The 21,492-nt window shown below is 40.8% G+C and overlaps 1 protein-coding gene across 1 annotated transcript in view; it reads right to left on the reverse strand.

Moving 5' to 3' along the window:
- Window positions 1–969: 969 nt before the first annotated feature.
- Window positions 970–21,492, reverse strand: part of GSR (glutathione-disulfide reductase) — a 43,533-nt gene continuing 23,010 nt past the window's right edge. The window contains exons 6-13 of the mRNA XM_069572896.1: window positions 20,002–20,056; window positions 14,200–14,299; window positions 12,297–12,383; window positions 10,284–10,442; window positions 7,531–7,642; window positions 5,356–5,487; window positions 4,431–4,564; window positions 970–1,915 (exon numbers count right to left, since the gene is read on the reverse strand). Of these exons, the coding sequence (XP_069428997.1) occupies window positions 1,766–1,915; window positions 4,431–4,564; window positions 5,356–5,487; window positions 7,531–7,642; window positions 10,284–10,442; window positions 12,297–12,383; window positions 14,200–14,299; window positions 20,002–20,056 (929 nt within the window). The 3' untranslated portion in view covers window positions 970–1,765. The remainder of the gene's footprint in view (window positions 1,916–4,430; window positions 4,565–5,355; window positions 5,488–7,530; window positions 7,643–10,283; window positions 10,443–12,296; window positions 12,384–14,199; window positions 14,300–20,001; window positions 20,057–21,492) is intronic.

A 21,492-nucleotide genomic window follows, 5' to 3' on the forward strand; every position in this document is an offset into this window, starting at 1 on the left:
CTTCCACCGCTCCAAAGCCTCACTAGGATAGCACTGTCCCTTTTTCCCACAAGAGTACAAATTTGTGTCTACTGTCCCAATTAATTAAGAGTGCCCCTCCCACTCCCCAAAGTGTCCCATTCTAGTCAATAAATTATACGGTCACTCCATGCTTAACATGCTGCTTTGAATCCCAGTTATTTGTGTAGAATTCTTTCTCTTATGCTAGATTATACGGTTACTTGAAGAAACCAAGTACTACAAGCTTTCCTTCCTACTGAGCACCTACACCGCATTGCCACATGTATCTGAGCCTTCAGTAGCAACTTGGGTGATCAGCTTGCAGGCTGGACCGAGCTGAGGACAAATGAGAAAGAAGACTAACACTTGGAAAAGGTTATTTCCAGGTTGCTTTACTCTGGAACCAGAAAAAAGGCAGTGTGGAGGGCTCCTGAGATAGAAGGAAACCCACCAGGTCAGCAGAGCCCAGGACTACAGGCCACGACCTTTTGGCTGGTGGAGAACAGGCAGTGATTACGTCAGTTTACGTCCAGGTTTTCAGACCCTGTTTTCTCGACATGACAGATATATAACCCGGTTACTAGTGACAGTTTTCTTTTGTTGAGACTGGACCTACTTAACCATCAGTGCAGCGGCAACCTGGCCATGGCCAACCAGAAAGACATTCAGTAAAAGCGTATTGACAGAAGTCAGTAGCACTAAGTCACTACTGAAAGCCAGGGGAAAATGTAACCAGCTTACCTAACCTAGCTGGTAAAGGCTAATGGAAATAAAATGCTGAAAACTTATGATTTCTCAACCATTATATTCACTAAATGTTTCTATTATGCCTCTGGTCCTACAAAAGCAAAATCTCTTTTCTCTCCCATAAGGTCTTAAGCCTACTTAACATAGCTCATTTTGGCCATCTGACCCTTCAATCTGAAATATTCTTAGAAAATGAACTGTCACCCATTAACTCATAACAAATTTTATACGAAGGAAAGACTGTGATTTTATTTTCAGATTTTTGGAAATAGTTTTCAAAAAAATAAAATGACAAGAACACATACAAAAATTGCAACCATTCACTGAACTATGAGCTCTTAGCAGAGGAAAGGCCTTTTGAAGTATTTGAGTCCCTCTCCTTCTGAAAGCCAGAGTCACTTCTCAAATATCCCTCACGCAACCAGCCTCCTCAAATCTTTCCCAAATTTGATAAACTTCATCTCTTAAAAGTTAACAGGAATCATTTTAAATCATTTAGAACAAAAGAAAGAATAAAATACAGGAGGTATGCCTCTTAAGTTATATGTTTTTAAAGAAAACTCACATCCTTGAAACAGCTTTGCAACATGCAGAGCACAGTACTGGCTTCATAAAAAACAAAATGACTCTGTACTTGCATTCTTTAAATGTGAAGAGCAGCTGTCATCTTCCTCTATAAAAATTAGCAAGCGATATTCATTCAGGTACATTCGTTTAACTGTACTTCATATAGTTTTATACTTGGGATGAGGCTAAAACAACACAAAACCCCGCCAGCCCAGAGCTACTAATAAAACAAACAGTAATTACTGAGAGATGTGACCAAGTGAAAAATCAATCCTGAATAACAAAACAAATTTCTGAGTACAGAATTAAGCTGACTGAAATTTTCCACACTTGGAAGATTCTGATTACGATAAAGAAATACGTAAAGTGGGAACAGTAAGTAAACGTGATGATTTGGTTCCTTCCTGAAGGTCTACTGGTCCAGCTGCCAGCCATACAAGTCTCTGGGTTCTCAACGAAGTGTGACCAGTTCTTCTGAAGAGGTAGGATGAATAGCAACCGTGTTGTCAAAGTCAGATTTTGTTGCTCCCATTTTCACTGCAACTGCAAAGCCCTGCAGCATTTCATCACATCCGATTCCCTGCATATGAATTCCAACCACCTGCAAAAGAAAAGAAAAAAAATTTTTGCCTCCACAATTGCATGAGCCAATTCCTTGTGATAAATCTCCTTCTAGGCATGTGCACACAGGCACACACACATTTGTACACTAGTGATTTTTTTATTAGTCATGAGAGATACCTGGTATTTAAAAACCTCTAAAAAAACTTACATCTCTAATCCTGATATAGCATAAAACAGCCTATATAGCCCTGCATAATTCTGCCCCAACATCCCTCCACAGCCCACCTCACTCAGCTCTGCCAAAGGCTCTCCGCTTTCCAGCCTCACCAGCTTTCCTCCCAGCCTAAGGATTCACCACGCTCTCTCCTGATGGAACACAGGCTGTTCCCTCTGTTCTGGACACTCTTTCCTCCCCTCTCAAGTGTTAAAGTCCCTTCATTCTTCAGATGGCTACACCTGCCTTTCCAACCAAGTTAAACCATCCATCACGTGAGCACTCAGTCCCAGTATTACTCCATCATGGTTCTGTCACAACTGCAAAGTTGTATTACTTGGGGAATGGACAATTACAGTCTGCCTTTCCCAGCAGACATTAATCTCTAGATGGAGGGGCCCCTGTCCACTTTTGCTTTCCACTCTATCCATCTGGCCTAGCACAGAGATAGCTCTTCGAGGCACTCAACCCACACGTGCTGGCTGACTGCACAGATGACCATTGAGAGGTTTCAAATCACACTTTCCAATGAGGTTTCTAAATATATTTAAAAACTAGTTAGTGTTCATCTAAATATATTTAAAAACTAGTTACTGTTCATCTCCAGCAAATATTTTTAGGGTATGTAGTCTGCTGAAAGACAAAGTTAAAGAATATAAAGTTTCACCACAAAAATATTGCGCTTCAAAACAAATCAGGAACATACTTAATATAACTGAACAGTACACTTAAAGATGATTAAGGTGCAAATTTTGTGTTATATATATATACATATTTTTTTTAACAGTTGAAAAAAAGTATATTTCAATATAAGACAAAGAAATCCAAAATCATACACTGCATATATTCAACATGGCTAAATTTTTAGATACCGTGATCTAAACTGAGTCATAAACAGCTTCTAGTGATGGCATTCATCTTATGCTATTTCTGTTCATATCCCAGTTCTTAGCCTTTAGTTGACTGTCAGGTAATGTTCACCAAATGAATGAGTGATAAATGGTATAAAGAAGTAATGGATATGAAGGTGAAGGTGAAGTCGCTCAGTCGTGTCTGACTCTTTGTGGCCCCGTGGACTGTAGCCTACCAGGCTCCTCCGTCCAGGGGATTCTCCAGGCAAGAATACTGGAGTGGGTGGCCATTTCCTTCTCCAGAGGATCTTCCCGACCCAGGGATCGAACCCAGGTCTCCCGCATTGGAGGCAGACGCTTTAACCTCTGAGCCACCAGGGAGTCCATGGATATGAAGAGGTAAGTAACGACCTCACTGTTTCAGTAATTGGACATCTCAGGCTACCGAGAACATTCAGGGCAAGAGATGGTAACTTTTATCTTGCTGCCAAACTACTTACTTCTCTTCATACCGATTCTCTGCGTCTGTTAATTTTCAGTGACACTGATTTTTTTATAAGCCAGGGCCTATCTCACGGCTGTTAGTGTAAGGCCCACTGATTCAGATTAGTGTCCTCTTTAATAAGAAAAGTTGGAAACTACATCTGAACCGTCAAGTATTATTTCTCACAGAGCCATGTTCCCAAGGCATACTGCTAAATTCCACCTAAATATTTAATTCCATTTATAGAAAAGTCCAATAAGCTGACCTAATATCAAAACAAAACCCATTTTTTTAATTATTTTAAAAAAAGGAAACTGTTCAACTTCAAACCAAAATCACAATGAAATACCACTTCACATCCCTTAGGATGGCTACAATTAAAAAAAAAACACAATAACAAGTGTTGGTGAAGGTGAAGAGGACCCGCAACCCTCGTATATTGCTAAAGGGAATATAAAATGGCACAGTCACTTTGGAAAATAGTTTGGTAGTTCCTCAAAACGTCAAATCACAAAAGATAATTGATTATCTCAGAACATTTTACTAAATAAACTTCTTTCTCACTGGTTATGTTAAATCTAAACTTCTTACATTAAATTCTTACACTTACCAATATTTCTGAGTTGCCTATCTGTTCTGGCCTATTGGTCAATGACATCCTTTTCCCCTTATGCTTTTCTTTTTTGAGGCCAAACCATGTCGCTTGTGGGATCTTAGTTCTGCAACCGGGGACTGACTGTAGGCTCCAACAGTGAAAGCACCAAGTCCTAACTATTGGACTGTTAGGGAATTCCTCCCCACCTTACATTTTCAGTGCAGTGGAACCTTCTTTCTATGTGAAATATTATGAATAACTCCAACATAGAGAGACAGATAAAAGAGTGACTGTGCTGGCTGAACCAGAAAAAGCTTTACTAGGTCTCTTCCCTTCCCACCTCACGAAAACACCTCCACCCCTGCCAATCTTGAAGACACTCTTCAGCTTACTGGACTTGGCCCATACCTTTTCCTCTTTGTTGGCACAAACCATTTTCATCACACATTTTGTTTTCCTTTTGGTAACTGCATGATACATTGGGGTAAAGGTGGTAGAATAAGTCTTCACATTTTCTTTTCCATATTTATAAATGGCTTCATCTGTAAGGCAGGGGGGAAAAAGCACCTATCAGAAACTGAAACAATTCCACTGAGCAATCAGAGAGATGGCCAGAAATACATAACCTGAATCAAGTCATGAAGGAACATTAACTGAAATGACAAGGAAGGGCACTCTACAACAGAAATGTCAGTATCATGAAAAAGACAAGCTAAGGAATTCTGTTTCTTGACTAAAGGAGACTAAAGAGGTATCAAAACTAAATATACTGTATTATCCTAGAATAAACCCAAGACATGGGGGAAAATGTTAAATGTAAAATTATCTGAGGTAATTGGCAAAATTTGAATAAGGTTTAAAGTTTAGATAATATTGCATGTATTTAAATATTCCCATTTGAAACTGCTTCTGTAAGGCAATGGCCTTGTTCTTAGGTACTGAAGTATGTGTATGCAAATAGCGAGAAAACGATAAAGCAAAAATGTGATCGGCAGACAGGAGTCCTCTGATGTTTCTGCAACTCTAAATTTGAAATTAGTTCAAACTAAAAAGCTTTAAAAAGTCAGACAGATAAAATGGGAGCGGGGAAAAGGAATCACACTTTCAAAGTAGTAACAGTTGGGGAAGAAACTGGAGACATGATAAGAAGCTGGCGCAAAAGGTGTTTCTGTAACATCTTATGGAAAACCTCAAATGAACTGTTTAGTCACCCCAATAAAAAGAATTATAATTTGGGGGGCTGAGATAGATTTAGTCAGCTGATAGACACCTAGCTAAAGTTAGCAGAGGAGGGGAAGAAACCAATAAATGACCTTCGTTTTTAACCACCTACCTTCTGTGAGTCCCACTGTCCCAATAGGGGGGTGGCTGAAGACCACCGTGGGGATGTTGTCATAGTCTAATTTGGAATCTTCTTTGCACTCAAAAAGTCTGTGGGCAAGTTTTCGGCCAGCAGCAATCGCAACTACAAAGATTTTTTAAAAATCAGTGTCTAGCTTATTGTTGATTTTAACAAAGCAGAATTGTTCTACTAATCATTTATTCATCTGGCTTAACACACAAGTTTTAAGTTTTTCAGCAATGCTCATTACAATATCCATTTCGATATAATAAAGACCTATCAATGCCTTAGTTAACAATCCAAAACAATTTGCTTATACGAATTCTACACATTCCATTACGATCCCCCCACATCCAAGAGACACATTTGCAAGTTCGCAAACATCTGGCAGTTACCTATTTTTTAAATTATACTGTTTATTTCATATTGGAATATAGCTTCTTAAGGGCTTCCCTGGTGGCTCAGATGGTAAAGAATCCACCTGCAATGCAGGGGACCTGAGTTCAATCCCTGGGTTGGAAAGATCCCCTGGAGAAGGGAATGCCTTCAGTATTCTTGCCTGGAGAATTCCATGGACAGGATTCCGGCCGGGGTTGCAAAGAGTCAGACATAACTAGGCAACTAAGCACACACGATAGCTATTAACAATGTTGTGATAAATTTCAGGTGGACAGCAAAGGGATTGAGCCATACATATACATGGATCTATTCTTTTCCAGTGGCAATTACCTCTTAATGAGGATATTAGCTTTTTGATACAATATTTACAGAGCAAACTATCTCAAGCATCTATTTCAAGCATCTTCAGTTCTACTTTAAAATCAGCTACTTCACAGGAATATTTTAAGTTTCTTTTAAAAATTATGTTTACTTATTAATTTTTTAAAAAGTTTACCTTCCTTAGCCTGTTTTTATTCCTAACAGTCTTTTAGAACAAATGTCTGAGTTCAACATAAGCACTGGTTTTTAATTTTATTGACTTCAAATTGACAAGTTTTTTTTCCAAGATATCGAAGAAATTTTCTCCACTTCGACAAAACTTTTGGCTGTTCAATTATGTTATGAAGTCTTTGAAACTTTGCTTGTTTTGCTTTCGTTGAGAGAGCTTCCTAAAGGAGGTGTAAGGCTTTGGGTGTGTGACCAAGGAAGTTTCCATTGTGAGTAAGAACTGGGCGATTATGGAAAGGCCAGTGAAGCCCCAGAGGGGACAGAATGAAGCTGATGGAGGGATGCTGCCAACAGAAGTGGCTAGAGAGCCTGAAACAACATCAGTTAACTCAGCACTAGGCGGAGGCATGGGATTCAGGGGATGGCGATCAATCTTAGTTTTATCAAGACTAAATAGGGCAGGAAATTGGGAGATTGGGATTAATATATACACGCCACTATATATAAAACAGAAGGCAGAGAAGGGGATGACAGAGGATGAGATGGTTAGATGGCATCATCAACTTGATGAACATGAGTTTGAGCAAGCTCCAGGAGTTGGTGACAGACAGGGAAGCCTGGCGTGCTGCAGTTCGTGGGGTCACAAAGAGTCAGACACGACTGAGCAACTGAACTGAACTGAATAAGAACTACTACTGTAAAGCACAGGGAACTGTTCTCAGTCCTCTGTAATGACCTATATGGAAAAAGAATCTGAAAAAGAATGTATATATGTATAACTGATTCACTTTGCTGTACACCTGAAACACAAAATTGTAAATCAATTACACCCCAATAAAATTTTTTTAAAAGACTAAATAGTATGTAAGAAATATACAAGATTAAAATATATATTTTCTTATAAAAATATAAGAAAGCCACTCTAAATCACTAGTTCCCAAAGCTACTTCCTTCCACGGTCATGAATACAACTTGGATTCTAATTTCTAGCACTGTTCAGAGGGTGACTGTATTATCTGTACAAAAGTTTCAGTCTTCACTAAGCATTTTAAAAATCTTTGGAAGAAAATTGAATACTACTAAAAGCATTCTCCAAGTAAAAATGGAAATTATTCAGAAAATGTCAGGTACCCAACCAACATCCATTTCAAAACATTTTTATCATAAAGACACTCATCTTTTCAACTTTGCTTGAGCTGATTTGACTGTAGAAAGCTCAACAGTTTATTTATATAACACACAGAGCCTCCCTTATGCCCCCAAAAGAAGAAACATTACCTGGAGTAAGAAGAGCTTTTCCACACACATCCCCAACTGCATAGACACCTTTTACGTTAGTATTCTGGAATTCATCTACTATGATGTGACCTTTGTCATCAGTTTGAATCCCCTAAAATTGTAAAGGGACATCAGGTAAGTATTTGGCCCATCTACAAAACCCAGCAACTCACATCTCTGGATCCGCCTCACTTCAGGCACCTCTTCAGCCTGAATCTCTAAGAAGCCACAAGACTCAACCACAGGATGAAAAACATCCTTGCAAGTTGACAAGTTTGGTGTCTTTTGTTCGACTTAAAAGGTAAATATTTTATCTAATTTTGAGGAGTTTTAACAGGATTTGACTTTGCATTGTACAATTCAGTGGGCCAGACAAGCCTTAGAAGGCATCACTCAGCTGTCAGACATGGAAACTGGCATCCCTGTGGAGTCCATCTAAGACAGTGATTTTCCATTTCTCCCTTGGAAGCACTGCTCCTGAAGCATGCTAACTCATACTTCAGACGGGCATAGCCTGAAGCAGTCATCAAAAGCAGATTTCGTTGAAGTTTACAGTTTTATCTTTAAAAACCCAAGCAAAATTTGTATTCTACTCTAAAACATATCAATGTTGCCTTTAACCAACTTTTTCTGCCTATACGTTGAGTTGAATTTTTGCTCCAAAAAGATGTATGATGCTTATCTTGTGGTTTTGCAGATCCCAGGTGTATATATGCTCAAATGAGAAGTAGAGAGGCAGCAGGCATAGGGAGACGGTAGTGTAGTGGTGAAAATACAGCCTTTGGAGCATGGAGATCTGGGTTCAAGTCCCAGCTCTGTCACTTACTACTGATAATTATGAGACCTCCCATTTATCGACAAATACTTGCACTTCTAAATGAGGCATTCATGTAGTCACTGTGGATACAGAGGTAAATAATACAGACATCTCTGTTCCGTGCTGAGTTTACAAGCTTGGTGGACAATTTCTTATCTCTGCCCCTGGGCTCCTCACCCTTACCCCTAAAACAGTTGTTGGCAAGAATAAAGCAGGCTAGTATAGCACAGTGAACTCTTCTCAATACACTGTATAAGAAAAGAATCTAAAATAAAGAGTGGATATATGTATATGTAAAACTGATTCACTTTGTTGTACAGCAGAAACTAATACAAAATTGTAAATCAACTCTATGCCAATAAATTTTTTTTGAAAGATTAAAGTAGGCTAGTACCATGTTGCCAAGACTTGTGCAGAGTAATCATTCAACTTGCAGTCTGAAAATATATCAACACTGAACTGAGGGAAAATTTCTGCCTCATTTTTTAAAAATTCAGCAACTATAGTTGAAAACTGGACTAGCAATGCTTAGGTCTATACAATGGTACAACATCTCTCAAAAGGTGAAAAGCTGGATGAATAGCTTCATTAATATAAAAACAGATAACTAATTTTACTTTCACTCGATAATAAGATTAAAATCAAGTAAAACATGTCCCTGGATATTTTATTCTTTTTAATTATGAAAAATGCCTTTTAGTGAAATGAAAAAGGGATGGAACTTAAAACAGATACTAATATTAGAATATAAACCAAACTGTCACACACTACTCAAGAGGCTCCATCAAATATACAGTGAAAAGTCACTCAGTCACTCTGACTTTTTGCCACCCCATATAAACCTTCACCAGATATATAAAATATTCTATTATTACTAGTAGAAGAATATAGCATATCAGAACAATTATCATTATCCTCACCATCAGCAGCAGCTGGTTAACGTTTGCTGAGTTCATACTATAAGCCAGCATCTAGGCAAGCTACTTTGCATGCACTTTCTCATTTACTTTCTGTCTAACCCAATGTGACAAGTACTATTTTTATTTCCATATTTCCATGAAACAGTTAAAACTTAGAAGAGTAGCTAGGTGACTTGCCTAAGGCCATGAAACTGGTATAAAGTTCAAAATTGGGTCAAACACTGGGACCCACATCCCAGGCTACTGAACCAGACTGTCCTTTAAAATTTTAAAGGACAAGTAAGAAAGATGGCACTGGCAGGTCAGCTTCATTGTGTCTGGTGCCACAATGTCCTGGACAAGTCACACATCCATCCATCACGGTAAGAGCGGCAGAGGGTAAGGAATAATTATCCGGCTTTAAAGAGACAGGTACTAGAGTACGAAGGAAATCTGTAATGAGGCTAGTCAGGAAATAGCAAGACAACGACCTGATCTAGAGTGAGGGCACCAGTAATGGAGAAAAAAAAAAAAAACTTTTAAAAAACTTTCAGAGGCAGAAGCAATAGGATTTGATGACAGATTAGACGAATGAAAAGAATCGAACAGAACCCACTCAAGTTTTAGGGGGTCTGGGAGTGGATCAGGGGAAACCACAGGACTACAACTGATTCCAGAATGTTTTAGGCAAGGAGGGTGGTCAAAAACAAACTTCCGGTTACAATATAAGTATTAGGGATGCAATGTCTATAGTCACAAGATGACTATGGACAACACTGCTGTGAAGAGTGTATGTAAATCCCGAGTCCTCAACATACAGAGAAAAAATTTTCCTTTTTTCTTTCCTACTTTCTTTTTATTGCACCTGTATGAGAAGCTGGATGTCAGCTGACCCTTCTGCGGTAATCATTTCACAATATACATAAATCAAACCATCATGCTGTATTCTCTAAACTTACACACTAATATGTATCAACCATTTTTAAACAAAATTGGGGTGAGGGGAAGAATATCATAGGCAGACTAGGTCAACTTACCAGTTTGTTTAAATTCAGGCCCCAGGAGTTTGGGTCCCGCCCAATGGCCCAGAGCAAGCAGTCAACATCTGCAATAGTGGTGAAGGTGGGTTTCCTACCAGGAATCGAAGTAACCATGCGGAGTTCCAGGCCTGAAGACGTTTTTTTAACTTCCCTGACCTATTGGCAAATACAAGTTATTAACCGGGGGTGTGGGGAATGGGAAGGAAAGCAAATAAACAGGAAACCAGAATTCTTAACATGTAAAAACTCTCCACTGAATACTGCAAAAGATTCAGGATTCAGTGTGTGTGCTCAGTCATGTCTGACTCTTTGAGACCCCATGGACTGTAGCTTGCCAGGCTCCTGTCTGTGGAATTTTCCAGGCAAGAATACTGGAGTGGGTTGCCATTTCCTTCTCTAGGGGATCTTCCCGACCCAGGGATCGAACCCTCATCTTCTGCTTGGCAGGCAGACTCTTTAGCACTGAGTCACTTGGGAAGCCCACATATGAGTCCTACTGCTGCTGCTGCTAAGTCGCTTCAGTTGTGTCCGACTCTGTGCGACCCCACAGATGGCAGCCCACCAGGCTCTGCCGTTCCCGGGATTCTCCAGGCAAGAATACTGGAGTGGGTTGCCATTTCCTTCTCCAATCATGAGTCCTACCTGCTGATAAATTTACTTCTGCCCAAATGCCACCCACACTAGAACTCTCTGGAGCCAAGACAGTATCCTCGGTGACCCCAAATCAGACGGCCAGTGGCCAGAAATGTCAACTCATGCCAAGACCCTAACACTTCAGCCTAAAAACAAAGTATTTTAAAGTGTACTTCAAAGCTGCAGTAAAATTTTAAATCACAAATCTAAGCACAGTGATTTGCAACTGGAGTTGGGGGAGGAGATGGGCTGTAGCAGCTTCATTAAGAATTTTCTAAACTGCACATGCTGGGAGGGATTGGGGGCAGGAGGAGAAGGGGACAACAGAGGATGAGATGGCTGGATGGCAACACCGACTCGATGGACGTGAGTTTGAGTGAACTCAGGGAGATGGTGATGGACAGAGAGGCCTGGTGTGCTGCAATTCATGGGGTCACAAAGAGTCAGACACAACTGAGCAACTGAACTGAACTGAGCTGCACAATCCTTGCTTCTCCCAGGACACTCTTAGGATCAGGGAGGAGGGTAAGATTAGGTCAGGAGGGTAAAGGACATACAAAGTTTAGTGAGAGTCCCAAGGGGATTCTGATGTTGACTTTCACCACCAGTCTAGACTTCAGCATTTACAAAACAACTTCACATTTATTATTTTACTTATGATATGGCCTATGCTGACAGGACAAAGGGGGAAATCATTTTTACAAGGCTCATACTCATGGAAAAAAATCTAACAAGTAGGTGATTCCCTGAGAATTAAAAATATATATATATATACATATATATATATATATATATATAGTCACTTTGGCATTGTTTTCATCTACAAAACTCAATGAAATGCTTTCAAAAGAGATTCCATAATAATATTTCCTGAAAAAAGTATAAACCTGAAAAATAAGGATGTTCAATGAAGACTGTGATTTTTTAAAAACATTTATTATTTTATCTATCACATATTTATCTAGCTGTTCTGGGTCTTACTTCTGCAGGCAGGATCTTTGATCTTTATTGTGGCATGTGGGACTGAGCTCCCTGACCAGGGATCAAACCCAGGCCCTCTCTGCTGGGAGTGCAGTCTTAGCCACTGGACCATCAGGGAGATGAGGACTCCCTGATGAGGAGGAGTTGGAGCACAAAAACTATAGTTTTAGTTCCAACTAAACTAAATTCAACTACCAGATTCCTAATCTTTTATACCTTAGACTTCATTAAAAGATCAATGTGAAATACAGCTTCTTACGATAAAGAAAAGACTTGGAAGTACTCTAGAAAGGAATAAACCAACTGGGGTACATGTAATTTGTGTTGATAGAACTAGTGGGGCACAGGACATATGGACGACCAAGGGTGGTAAGCTCACCCAGGGCTCGGTCGTACCTGGGAGTACTTCAGCACCTCAATGCCAGCGTTCTCCAGCTCTTCGGTACAGTTGGAACTGATTATTGAATCAAAAGTTCTAAGCACCTGTATACAGAGGCAGCCGAGGGATGGGTGGCAGGAAAGAATAAAACCTGATTAAAGACACGCTACAAACCTGGGAGGAAATTTCAGTATCAGTCCCCCTTTCTTCTTCATTCATGGCCACATTGTAAGTTTTTTTTAACCATTTTAAAAAACTAAAATATAGTTAATTTACAACGTTGTCCTAGTTTCAGGTGTACGGTAGAGTCAGTCAGTTATACGTACACATTCTTCTTCAGTATTTATTTGGCTCTTCTGCATCTTTCGTTGTGCCACGTGAACTGAGCTGCAGCATGTGGGATCCAGCTCCCTGACCAGGGACTGAACCCGGGCCCCCCACACCGGGAGCCCATAGTCTCAGCCACTGGACCACCAGGGAAGCCCCAGTGGTGAAAAACACATAAAGTTAAATTTACCCATTTCACCATTTCTAAGGACACAGTTTGATGGTGTTATGTGTATTCACATTGTTGTGCAGCCAGAATCTTCCCCCTTGCAAAACTGAGACTCTGGGAGTGGGGGAGGGATAAATTAGGAGGCTGGGATTAACATATGCACACTAGTTTATGCAAAACAGATAACCCACAAAGACCTACTGTATAACACAGGGAACCACACACAATATCATGTAGTAACCTATAAGGCAAGAAAATTTGAAGAATATATATATGTATGTAGAACTGAATCAATGGTGAACACTTGAAACTAACATGATACTGGAAATCAACTAGACTTCAATTAAAAAAAACTGAGACTCTGTATCCACTAAACAACTCCTTGTTTCCTTCCCCCAGGGACTGGAATAATAATCCAATACTATCTGACCATATGAAATTGATTTTCAGAATAAGAAATTTCAAATGTCTTTCGGAATAAGAAATTAACCTGGTAGTCTGCTCAATTTAACTAATATTTACATTTAAGCCTGTGGCAATGCCACTCCATTTTCTGTTTCTCTGAGCACAGGTACTCTAGATACTACATATAAGTGGAATCATAATATTTATCTTTTTGAGAGTGGTGTATTTCATTTACCATAATGTCCTCAAGCTTCATCATGTTGCAGCATGTGTCAGAATGTCCTTCCTTTTAAAAGCTGAATAATATTCCATTTTGTGTGGATATACCATACCTTTGTTTATCCATTCACGTGTTATCAGACACTTGGGTTGCTTCTCCCTCTTAGCTATTGTGAATAATGCTGCAACGAACATAGGTAAGCAGGTATCTTTGATGTTTCCTTTTGATGTAAAGAATGTACTAAATTTTGACTGAATGTTAATAATCCAATACTATCTGACTATATGAAACTGATTTTCAGAATAAGAAATTAACCTGGCAGTCTGCTCAATTTAGCTAATATTTATGTTTAAGCCTGTATGCCTTATTAGGGCATCGGATACTAACCACTACTTCATGACAGAAACACCAGCCAGGGTGCCCACTGTTCTCAACTAGCAGCTGGGGGAGGAACACTGGTTCTAATCCTGCCTACTATGCAGCTCCATGAGGAACAGAATACACACTCTGCACCCTGTATTTATTGACAGCATAAGAGGAAATGTTCCCTGTATTTTTTTTTTTTTTTGGCTGCTCTGGGTTTCACTGTTGCACACGGGCCTTCTCTAGTTGTGGCAAGTGGGGGCTACTCTCTAGTTGTGAAGCACAGGCTTAGTTGACTCAAGGCATGTGGAATCTTCCCAGACCAGGGATCAAAACCCAGTCCCCTGCATTGGCAGGCAAATTCTTAACCACTGAACTACCAGGGAAGTCCTCGCTGTAAAGTTTTTAAAAGATCAACATCAAGAACAGATTTTACCTTATCATGGCGTATCATTATTGATGTCTTAGAACCCAGGGCAGACAGGATGCCAGCTATTTCCACAGCGATGTAACCAGCACCAACAATGACACTGCGGCTACAAGAGCAGAGGGTTACGATCGGTAAATCAGCTCATTTTAGAATAAATGTAGATTTACAGAAAAGCTAAGTATATCCCTGCCCAGGTTTTCCTAACGTCAACATTTTATATTTATAGCAGCACTATTCAGAATAGGCAAGACGTGGAAACAGCCTAAATGTTCATCGACAGCCAAATGGATAAAGAAAATGTGGTGCACGTATACAATGGAATACTACTCAGCCATAAAAAGAAAGAAGCGATGCCATTTGTAGCAGCATGGATGCAAGTGGAGGTTATCATACTAAGTGAAGTAAGTCAGAAAGAGAAAAGCAAATGCCATATGACATCACTTACATGTGAAATCTAAGATACGACGCAAGCGAACTCATCGACAAAGCAGAAACAGACTCATAGAGGACAGAGTTGTGCCTATGAGGGGAGGTTGAAGAAGGGGGGGACTGGGAGTGTGGGGTTAGTAGATGTAGCGTGGATGGACACGGTCCTACTGTATAGCACATGGACCTATATTCAATGTCCTGGGGGAAGTCATAAAGAAAATCAATACCAAAAACAATGTACATATTGTGTAACGGGTCACTTTGCTGTAGAAATTAACACAACATTGTAAATCAACTATAATTTTAATTAAAAAAAAAAATAAAGTTAACATCTTACAAACCATGGTTTCCACAGGACTGGAAAAGGTCACTTTTCATTCCAATGCCAAAGAATGTTCTAACTACTGCATAACTGCACTCATCTTACATGCTAGTAAGGTAATTCTCAAAATCTTTCAAGCTAGGCTTCAACAGTAGGTGAACTGAGAATTTCCAAGTGTAAAAGCTGGATTTAGAAAAGGCAGAGGAATCACAGATGAAATTGCCAACATATGCAAGATGACAGTTAAAAAGCAAGCGAATTTCAGAAAAAAATCTACTGCTGCTTCATTGACTACACTAAAGCCTTTGACTGTGTGAATCACAACAAACTGTGGAAAATTCTTAAAGAGATGGGACCACCTTTCCTGCCTCCTGGGAAGCCTGTATGCAGGTCAAGAAGTAACAGTTAGAACTGGACATGAAACAACAGACTGGTTAAAAATTAGGAAAGGAGTACGTCAAAGCTGTACATTGTCACCTTGCTTATTTAACTTATATGCAGAGTACATCATGAGAAATGCCAGGCTGGATGAAGCACAAGCTGGAATCAAGATTGCTGGGGGAAATATCAATAACCTCAGATATACAGATGACACCACCCTTATGGTGGAAAGCAAAGAGGAACTAAAGAGCCTCTTGATGAAGGTGAAAGAGGAGAGTGAAAAAGCTGGCTTAATACTCAACAATCAAAAAAACGAAGATCATGGCATCTGGTCCCATCACATAATGGCAAATAGATGGGGAAACAATGGAAACAGTGACAGACTTTCTTTTCTTGGGCTCCAAAATCACTGCAGATGGTGACTGCGGCCATGAAATTAAAAGATGCTTGTACCTTGAAAGAAAAACTATGAGAAACCTAGACAGGATATTAAAAGTAGAGACATTGCTTCACTGACAAAGGTCCATCTAGTCAAAGCTATGGTTTTTTCCCAGTAGTCATGTACAGATGTGAAAGTTGAACCATAAAGAGTGGTCCAATAAGAACTGATTCTTTTGAACTATGGTGTTAGAGAAGACTCTTGAGAGTACCTTGGACTGCAAGATCAAGCCAGTCAATCCTAAAGGAAATCAGTCCTGAATATTCATTGGAAGGACTGATGCTGCAGCTCCAGTACTTTGGCCACCTGATGCTAAGAGCCAACTCAAAATAAATAAATAAACAAATAAAATTTTTTTTAAAAAAAGAGCCAACTCAGTGGAAGAGACCCTGATGCTGGCAAAAACTGAGGGCAAGAGGAGAAGGGGGCAATAGAGGATGAAATGTTTGGATGGGATCACTGACTCAACAGACAGGAGTTTGAGCAAACGTAGGGAGATAGTGAAGGACAGGGAAACCTGGAGTGCTGCAGTCCATGGAGTTGCAAAGAGTCGGACACACTGAGTGACTGAACAATAACACACCGTGGTACAACTGTCGAAACTGACTCTGGCACATTACTGTTGACCAAACTCCAGACTTTATTCAGATTTCATCTGTCTTTCCATTCATCTCCTTTTTCTGTCCAGTTCAGGATAACATAGTCATCTTAAGCAGAAAATATCCTTCTGTAGAAGGGGAATATATTTTTAGGTGTTTAAAAATTCCTTAGCTTCGTTTCTTCAGAGAGGAAAGAAAAAGCCTTTGAAGCTAGAGATGATTCCTTATGCAATGATCTTCATACCTAAAACTAAAATTGGCATAGTTCTAACCACTATTATTCCCCTCTAGCTCAGTATTTCTCCTTGATCACTGTTAAATTCTATCAGTCTTTCCAAGATGATGAAAGGCCAATTTAAGCAAGCCATTTTAACTTGTAGGATAGATCTGCAATGAAACAAGATGTCCTGAATAAATTCTGGTCTAAGAAAGCAACTTAAACACTAGATAAATGTTTGGACGAAGGTCTGAGTCCACAATGGGGAAGCTAACCCCAGTTCCTAACTTCCCCACTGCAGCCTACAGAAAAAGTGCCCCCGCGGCCCCTTTTGGGATTGGCGTTCTCTCAAGCTTTGAACACAGTCATACTACCAGTACAACGCTTGGGTAAGAAGTAAGCAATCGGGGAGAAGAAAGGAAACCTTTCTTTAGTATCTTCTACAGGTAAGGTGGGCTTCCTTTGTAGCTCAGAATCTGAGCTCAGAATCTGTAGCTCAGAATCTGTAGCTCAGAATCTGCCTACAATGCACGAGACCTGGGTTCGATTCCTGGGTTGGGAAGATCCTCTGGAGAAGGAAATGGCAACCCACTGCAGTATTCTTGCCTGGAGAATCCCATGGACTGTAGCCTGCCAGGCTCCTCTGTCCATGGGGTCATAAGAGCTGGACACAACTTAGCAACCAAACCACCACCACCACCACCACCACAGGTAGGGTATCTGTGCTGTGAGTCCCAGTTTTTAGAGGGCTTCAGTCTGGATGGAGGATCTGGAATGAACCCAAGTGGCTGCAGGGAGGCTGGAACACAGATCCTGTGGAACACTGTGGAGCAGGGAGTTCTCGCAATGGTATGATCAGAGGTAAGAACTCTCTCATACAACCCAGCATACAAAAAGAGAACTGTCTAGGAAACTAGGAAATAGCCCTTCTTCCCTCTCTACCGTCCCTTTTTCTTTTATATGTTGACTCATTCCTTTCTTTGGGTCTTTCCTCCTGAGTCCCTCCTTTTCCCTTTCCATCTTCTCTCTCTTGCACAAACGTTTCTTATTTAAGTTCTACTTTTGTTAAGCGTTGCGCTGGACGCCATGGGTAGCAATCCCTGAACTTGAGGAATTCCTGAGGGGAAACGTGCCCAGGGGTCCGCTAAAGCACAGAAAACGACACGCAGTTCCTGCATGGGCGAGGTCACAGGAAACACTCCTGATTCGGAGATGTGTTCTCAGCAGAATGGATATACAAGAAATAGGTGAGAAATAGGTGAAAAATCTTCAAGGAGCTCAGTGTTCCCCTCTCAGCTTCCACAGGACCGTCTTGTCCACTTCTTACCACTAAAGTAACCACTGGAAACAATCTTTTCATTTGCTTTGGTTTAGAACAAAAAAGGGAATTTATTGATTCATGTAACCAAGAAGTTCTGGCTTCAGGTACGGCTGCATCTAGGTGCTCAGACGCTGTGGTCCCTTAAAGACACTCAGCTTTGCACTTCATGCTGGCTTCATTCCCAGGCTCCACGCTGTGATACAGACTGCCAGGGGAATGAAGACCCAGTGGCATGGTCTTAAGAAGCTGAAGCTACGGCTGGGGGGCAGACACCCAGGCTTGTGGACTCTTGATTTAAAACACCAGTTTTCAGTAGATGAAAACTCAGTAAGTTAGGTAAACATTGTGAACCAAGAACAACCTCCACATTCTCTTTCTTACCCTAAATGCCTACAGGTCTTGGAGAGTCTCCAGGAGAGGAGAGGGGTGGCCACAGCTCACCCTGGGGACACAGACACTTTGGCTGGCACCCATGGGAGGCCTCCACCACGTGGAAACAGTCTTAAATTCTGCTGGGTCCCCAGAGTTCTTCTCTTTCCCTCATTATGGCCCTCAGAATTCCCTGCCCCACAGTATTCCACAGGGTCTGTGCTCAAGCCTCCCCTCAGCCGTAAGCCCAATGAGGGCAAAGCTGGATCATACGGCCCAGAGCACGTATTAACCTCACCTACAGAATTTGTTCCTTCTTTGATTATTCACTTACTTACCAACATAACAATGATAAAGGAGTCTTAAAAAAAAGACAAAAATCATATACCAACTGTTATTTTCCTGTGTTTCCAGAGTCTTATTTATAACACGCAATATATATATTCACTTCCGAAACTTGCATTGCTACCTACAGAAGTTTCATAAATGGTTTAAAAATATGTAACAGATATCTAGAATGAAGCTTCTTGAGTCTAGACTTAATTATATCATTTAAACACGATGAGTCACAACCATATTTTTGTGTATATTCTCACGTCTCACATCCCTAAAACTAAAAAGATTATGAAAAAAGGCTGCTCTCTTAACATGCTGCCATGTCCCAGAAAACCTAAACAACCTGCTTGCTCTTCTCTAAGTCAGAAGATGACCTGGTCTGAATATCGTAATGGGACATTTTCACAGCAGCCATGAAAATGCCAGGACGCCCTCTTGTCCCTTGTGAACAGTCTGTGGCTACAGGTGAATCAAGGTAAAGAAGTGAGCAGGGATTATGAGTCACCCACCAGGAAGGCCTTTATGTAAAAGCTCGGGATTAAGACCCATAGTGGACTGGCAGCGCCCACCGAGGGAGCAGCAGAGTTGAGCAACAGTAACAATGACTCCAGGAGTGAGTAAGCGCTACTCACAGGAGATAAAGACCAGTCTCTGGGCTAACAGGGCCCCTCCTCCTGTTCCCCGGTGCCCTCACAGTTAGCATGAGTGAGAGGAGCACCCCTCTCATCTAGGAAGCCTGCAACTGGCCATTTCTTCCATAGGAACTTCCCTGGTGGCCCAGTAGCTGGAATTCCATGCTTCCACTGTGGGGGCTGTGGGTTTGATCCCTGCTTGGGGAACTAGGATCCCATGTGCTGCATGGTACAGCCAAAAACAAAAGAGAGAGAAACCATCTTCCTTGTTATATTTTCTCTCTGTGTGTATCTAAACCAGTGGCAGAGGTTTACAAAGGTTATTTGGATAAACACATATAAATGACACCTTCAGGAAACCTATTTTTGTGAGACTGATGGAGGCTTCATTTATCCAGAGGCCTCAGGGCTAGCCGCTCTGAAAACCTGAAATGAGTCACTTTAGACACATCATCAACATATGCTCTGTCACGCTGAAGAGAGAAGATAGTTTTAGGATTTCAGTGCTTATTCTCAAACCTCCCCCTGCGTTTGAGTCTGGTCCTAAACATCTTATCATGGCCTCGGATCGAAAGCATGAAAAGATTTGAGTCTTTTATTGAGGGGCGTTCATGAATGAGAGACCCAAGGTCATAAAAAGAAAAGAGCTGGGAGAAGAGAATCCAGGAAACCCCTACACATAACATCTGGGAAGAGGAAGGAGAAGAAATGTTAGGAGGCTGAGGGAGAATGGACACGGAGGTCAGGGAGGAAAGCGGCTTACCGAGGCAACTCTTCCAGCTGAAAAAACCCATCGCTGGTTATTCCTAGGCTGGCACCTATGTAGGGAAAGGCAATATAGGTCACACCAACGGAGCTTTCTCTTGTAAAACAATCATATTCTATGCACAAACCAAACACCTTCTCAGCTCATCACTGTTTCGATGAGTTCTGTTAGAGTCTCCACTCAGGAAGCTGCCAATCAAATCTTCCCAAAGTCAACATTTTAATTTCCTCTGCCGTGAAGACTAAATAACTATTAAATTCCTTTGAGAAATTAAGATCTCAGGTCCACCCTCAAATGGCTCACTATCTTGGTTCTCTTCTCCCTCCCTTTTTTCCTTCAAAGGTTTTAACCAACTCTCCCTTCATTGCGGGGAGACTTCCAAATGCATAGTTTTCAGTTTTGACCTTCTCCCCAGGCTCCAGTTCCGTATTTCTAACTTTCCTGCTATAAGATTCTATTCTGCTTCAAACTTGCTATTTTCCAAATTGAACCTTAAGTTTTATAATATCTCCCGAACTATATCCCTTTCTCATTTACCACTTCAGTTAAAAAGACCATCTTCCATCAATAATCCAAAGTCTCGAGCTTCCCTGGTGGCTCAGTGGTAGAGAATCCGCCTGCCAATGCAGGAGACAATGGGTTTGATCCCTGATCTGGGAAGATTCCCACAGGCCCCAGAGCAGTTAAGCCCAGGTACCACAACTATTGATTGAGCCTGTGCTCGAGAGCCCAGGAGCCAAAAGTACTGAGCCCACGTGTCCTAGAGCCCGTGCTCTGTGACAAGAAAAGTCACCGCAATGAGAAGCCCTTGTACCACAAGTACAGAGTAGCCCCCGCTCTCCCCAACTAGAAAAAAGTGCACACAGCAACAAAGACCCAACACAGCCAAAAATAAATAAATATAATTATTTAAGAAAACAAATAATCCAAAGTCTTGAGTTCTCAATTGTGATTCCTTCTTTTAACGACCATCTCATCAGTTATTAAAAATACTACATTTTGCCAAATTTAATGCACAATGATTAAGGACACAGCTTGATTTCAGAAGTATTGAACATTTTCTAAAAATGTGTCTTGGAATCAGTGAAATACAGTAGCTGGCTTTTCCTTCTGTGTTTCCCGTCTGCTCTCTTCTCCTAGTGCCTGGCATAGAGCAGTGGCTCAGTAACCATCTGCAGAGCTGAACTGAGTTCTTCCACCACATTTCAGACAATAACACTGTAGTTCAGAACCTATTACCACCTCCTGCACATTCTACTGTAGCAACTTTCTAACTGGCCTTCCTCCTCTGTAAATCACTGTCAGATTAGATTTCTAAAATTACCACTTAGATCTTGTCACTACCCTATTTATAAGCTATTAATAATCGGTTTTCATGAATGACAGACTCCTTAATTTCACTTTAAGTCCTCACAATTTGGCCCTAAGCTTCTTCCAGTTTCAGTTCAATGTATTTTGGGGGGCTTTTTTGCTGTACCATGTGGCATG

Source organism: Ovis canadensis, chromosome 26, assembly GCF_042477335.2.
Source record: "Ovis canadensis isolate MfBH-ARS-UI-01 breed Bighorn chromosome 26, ARS-UI_OviCan_v2, whole genome shotgun sequence".
NCBI lineage: Eukaryota > Metazoa > Chordata > Mammalia > Artiodactyla > Bovidae > Ovis > Ovis canadensis.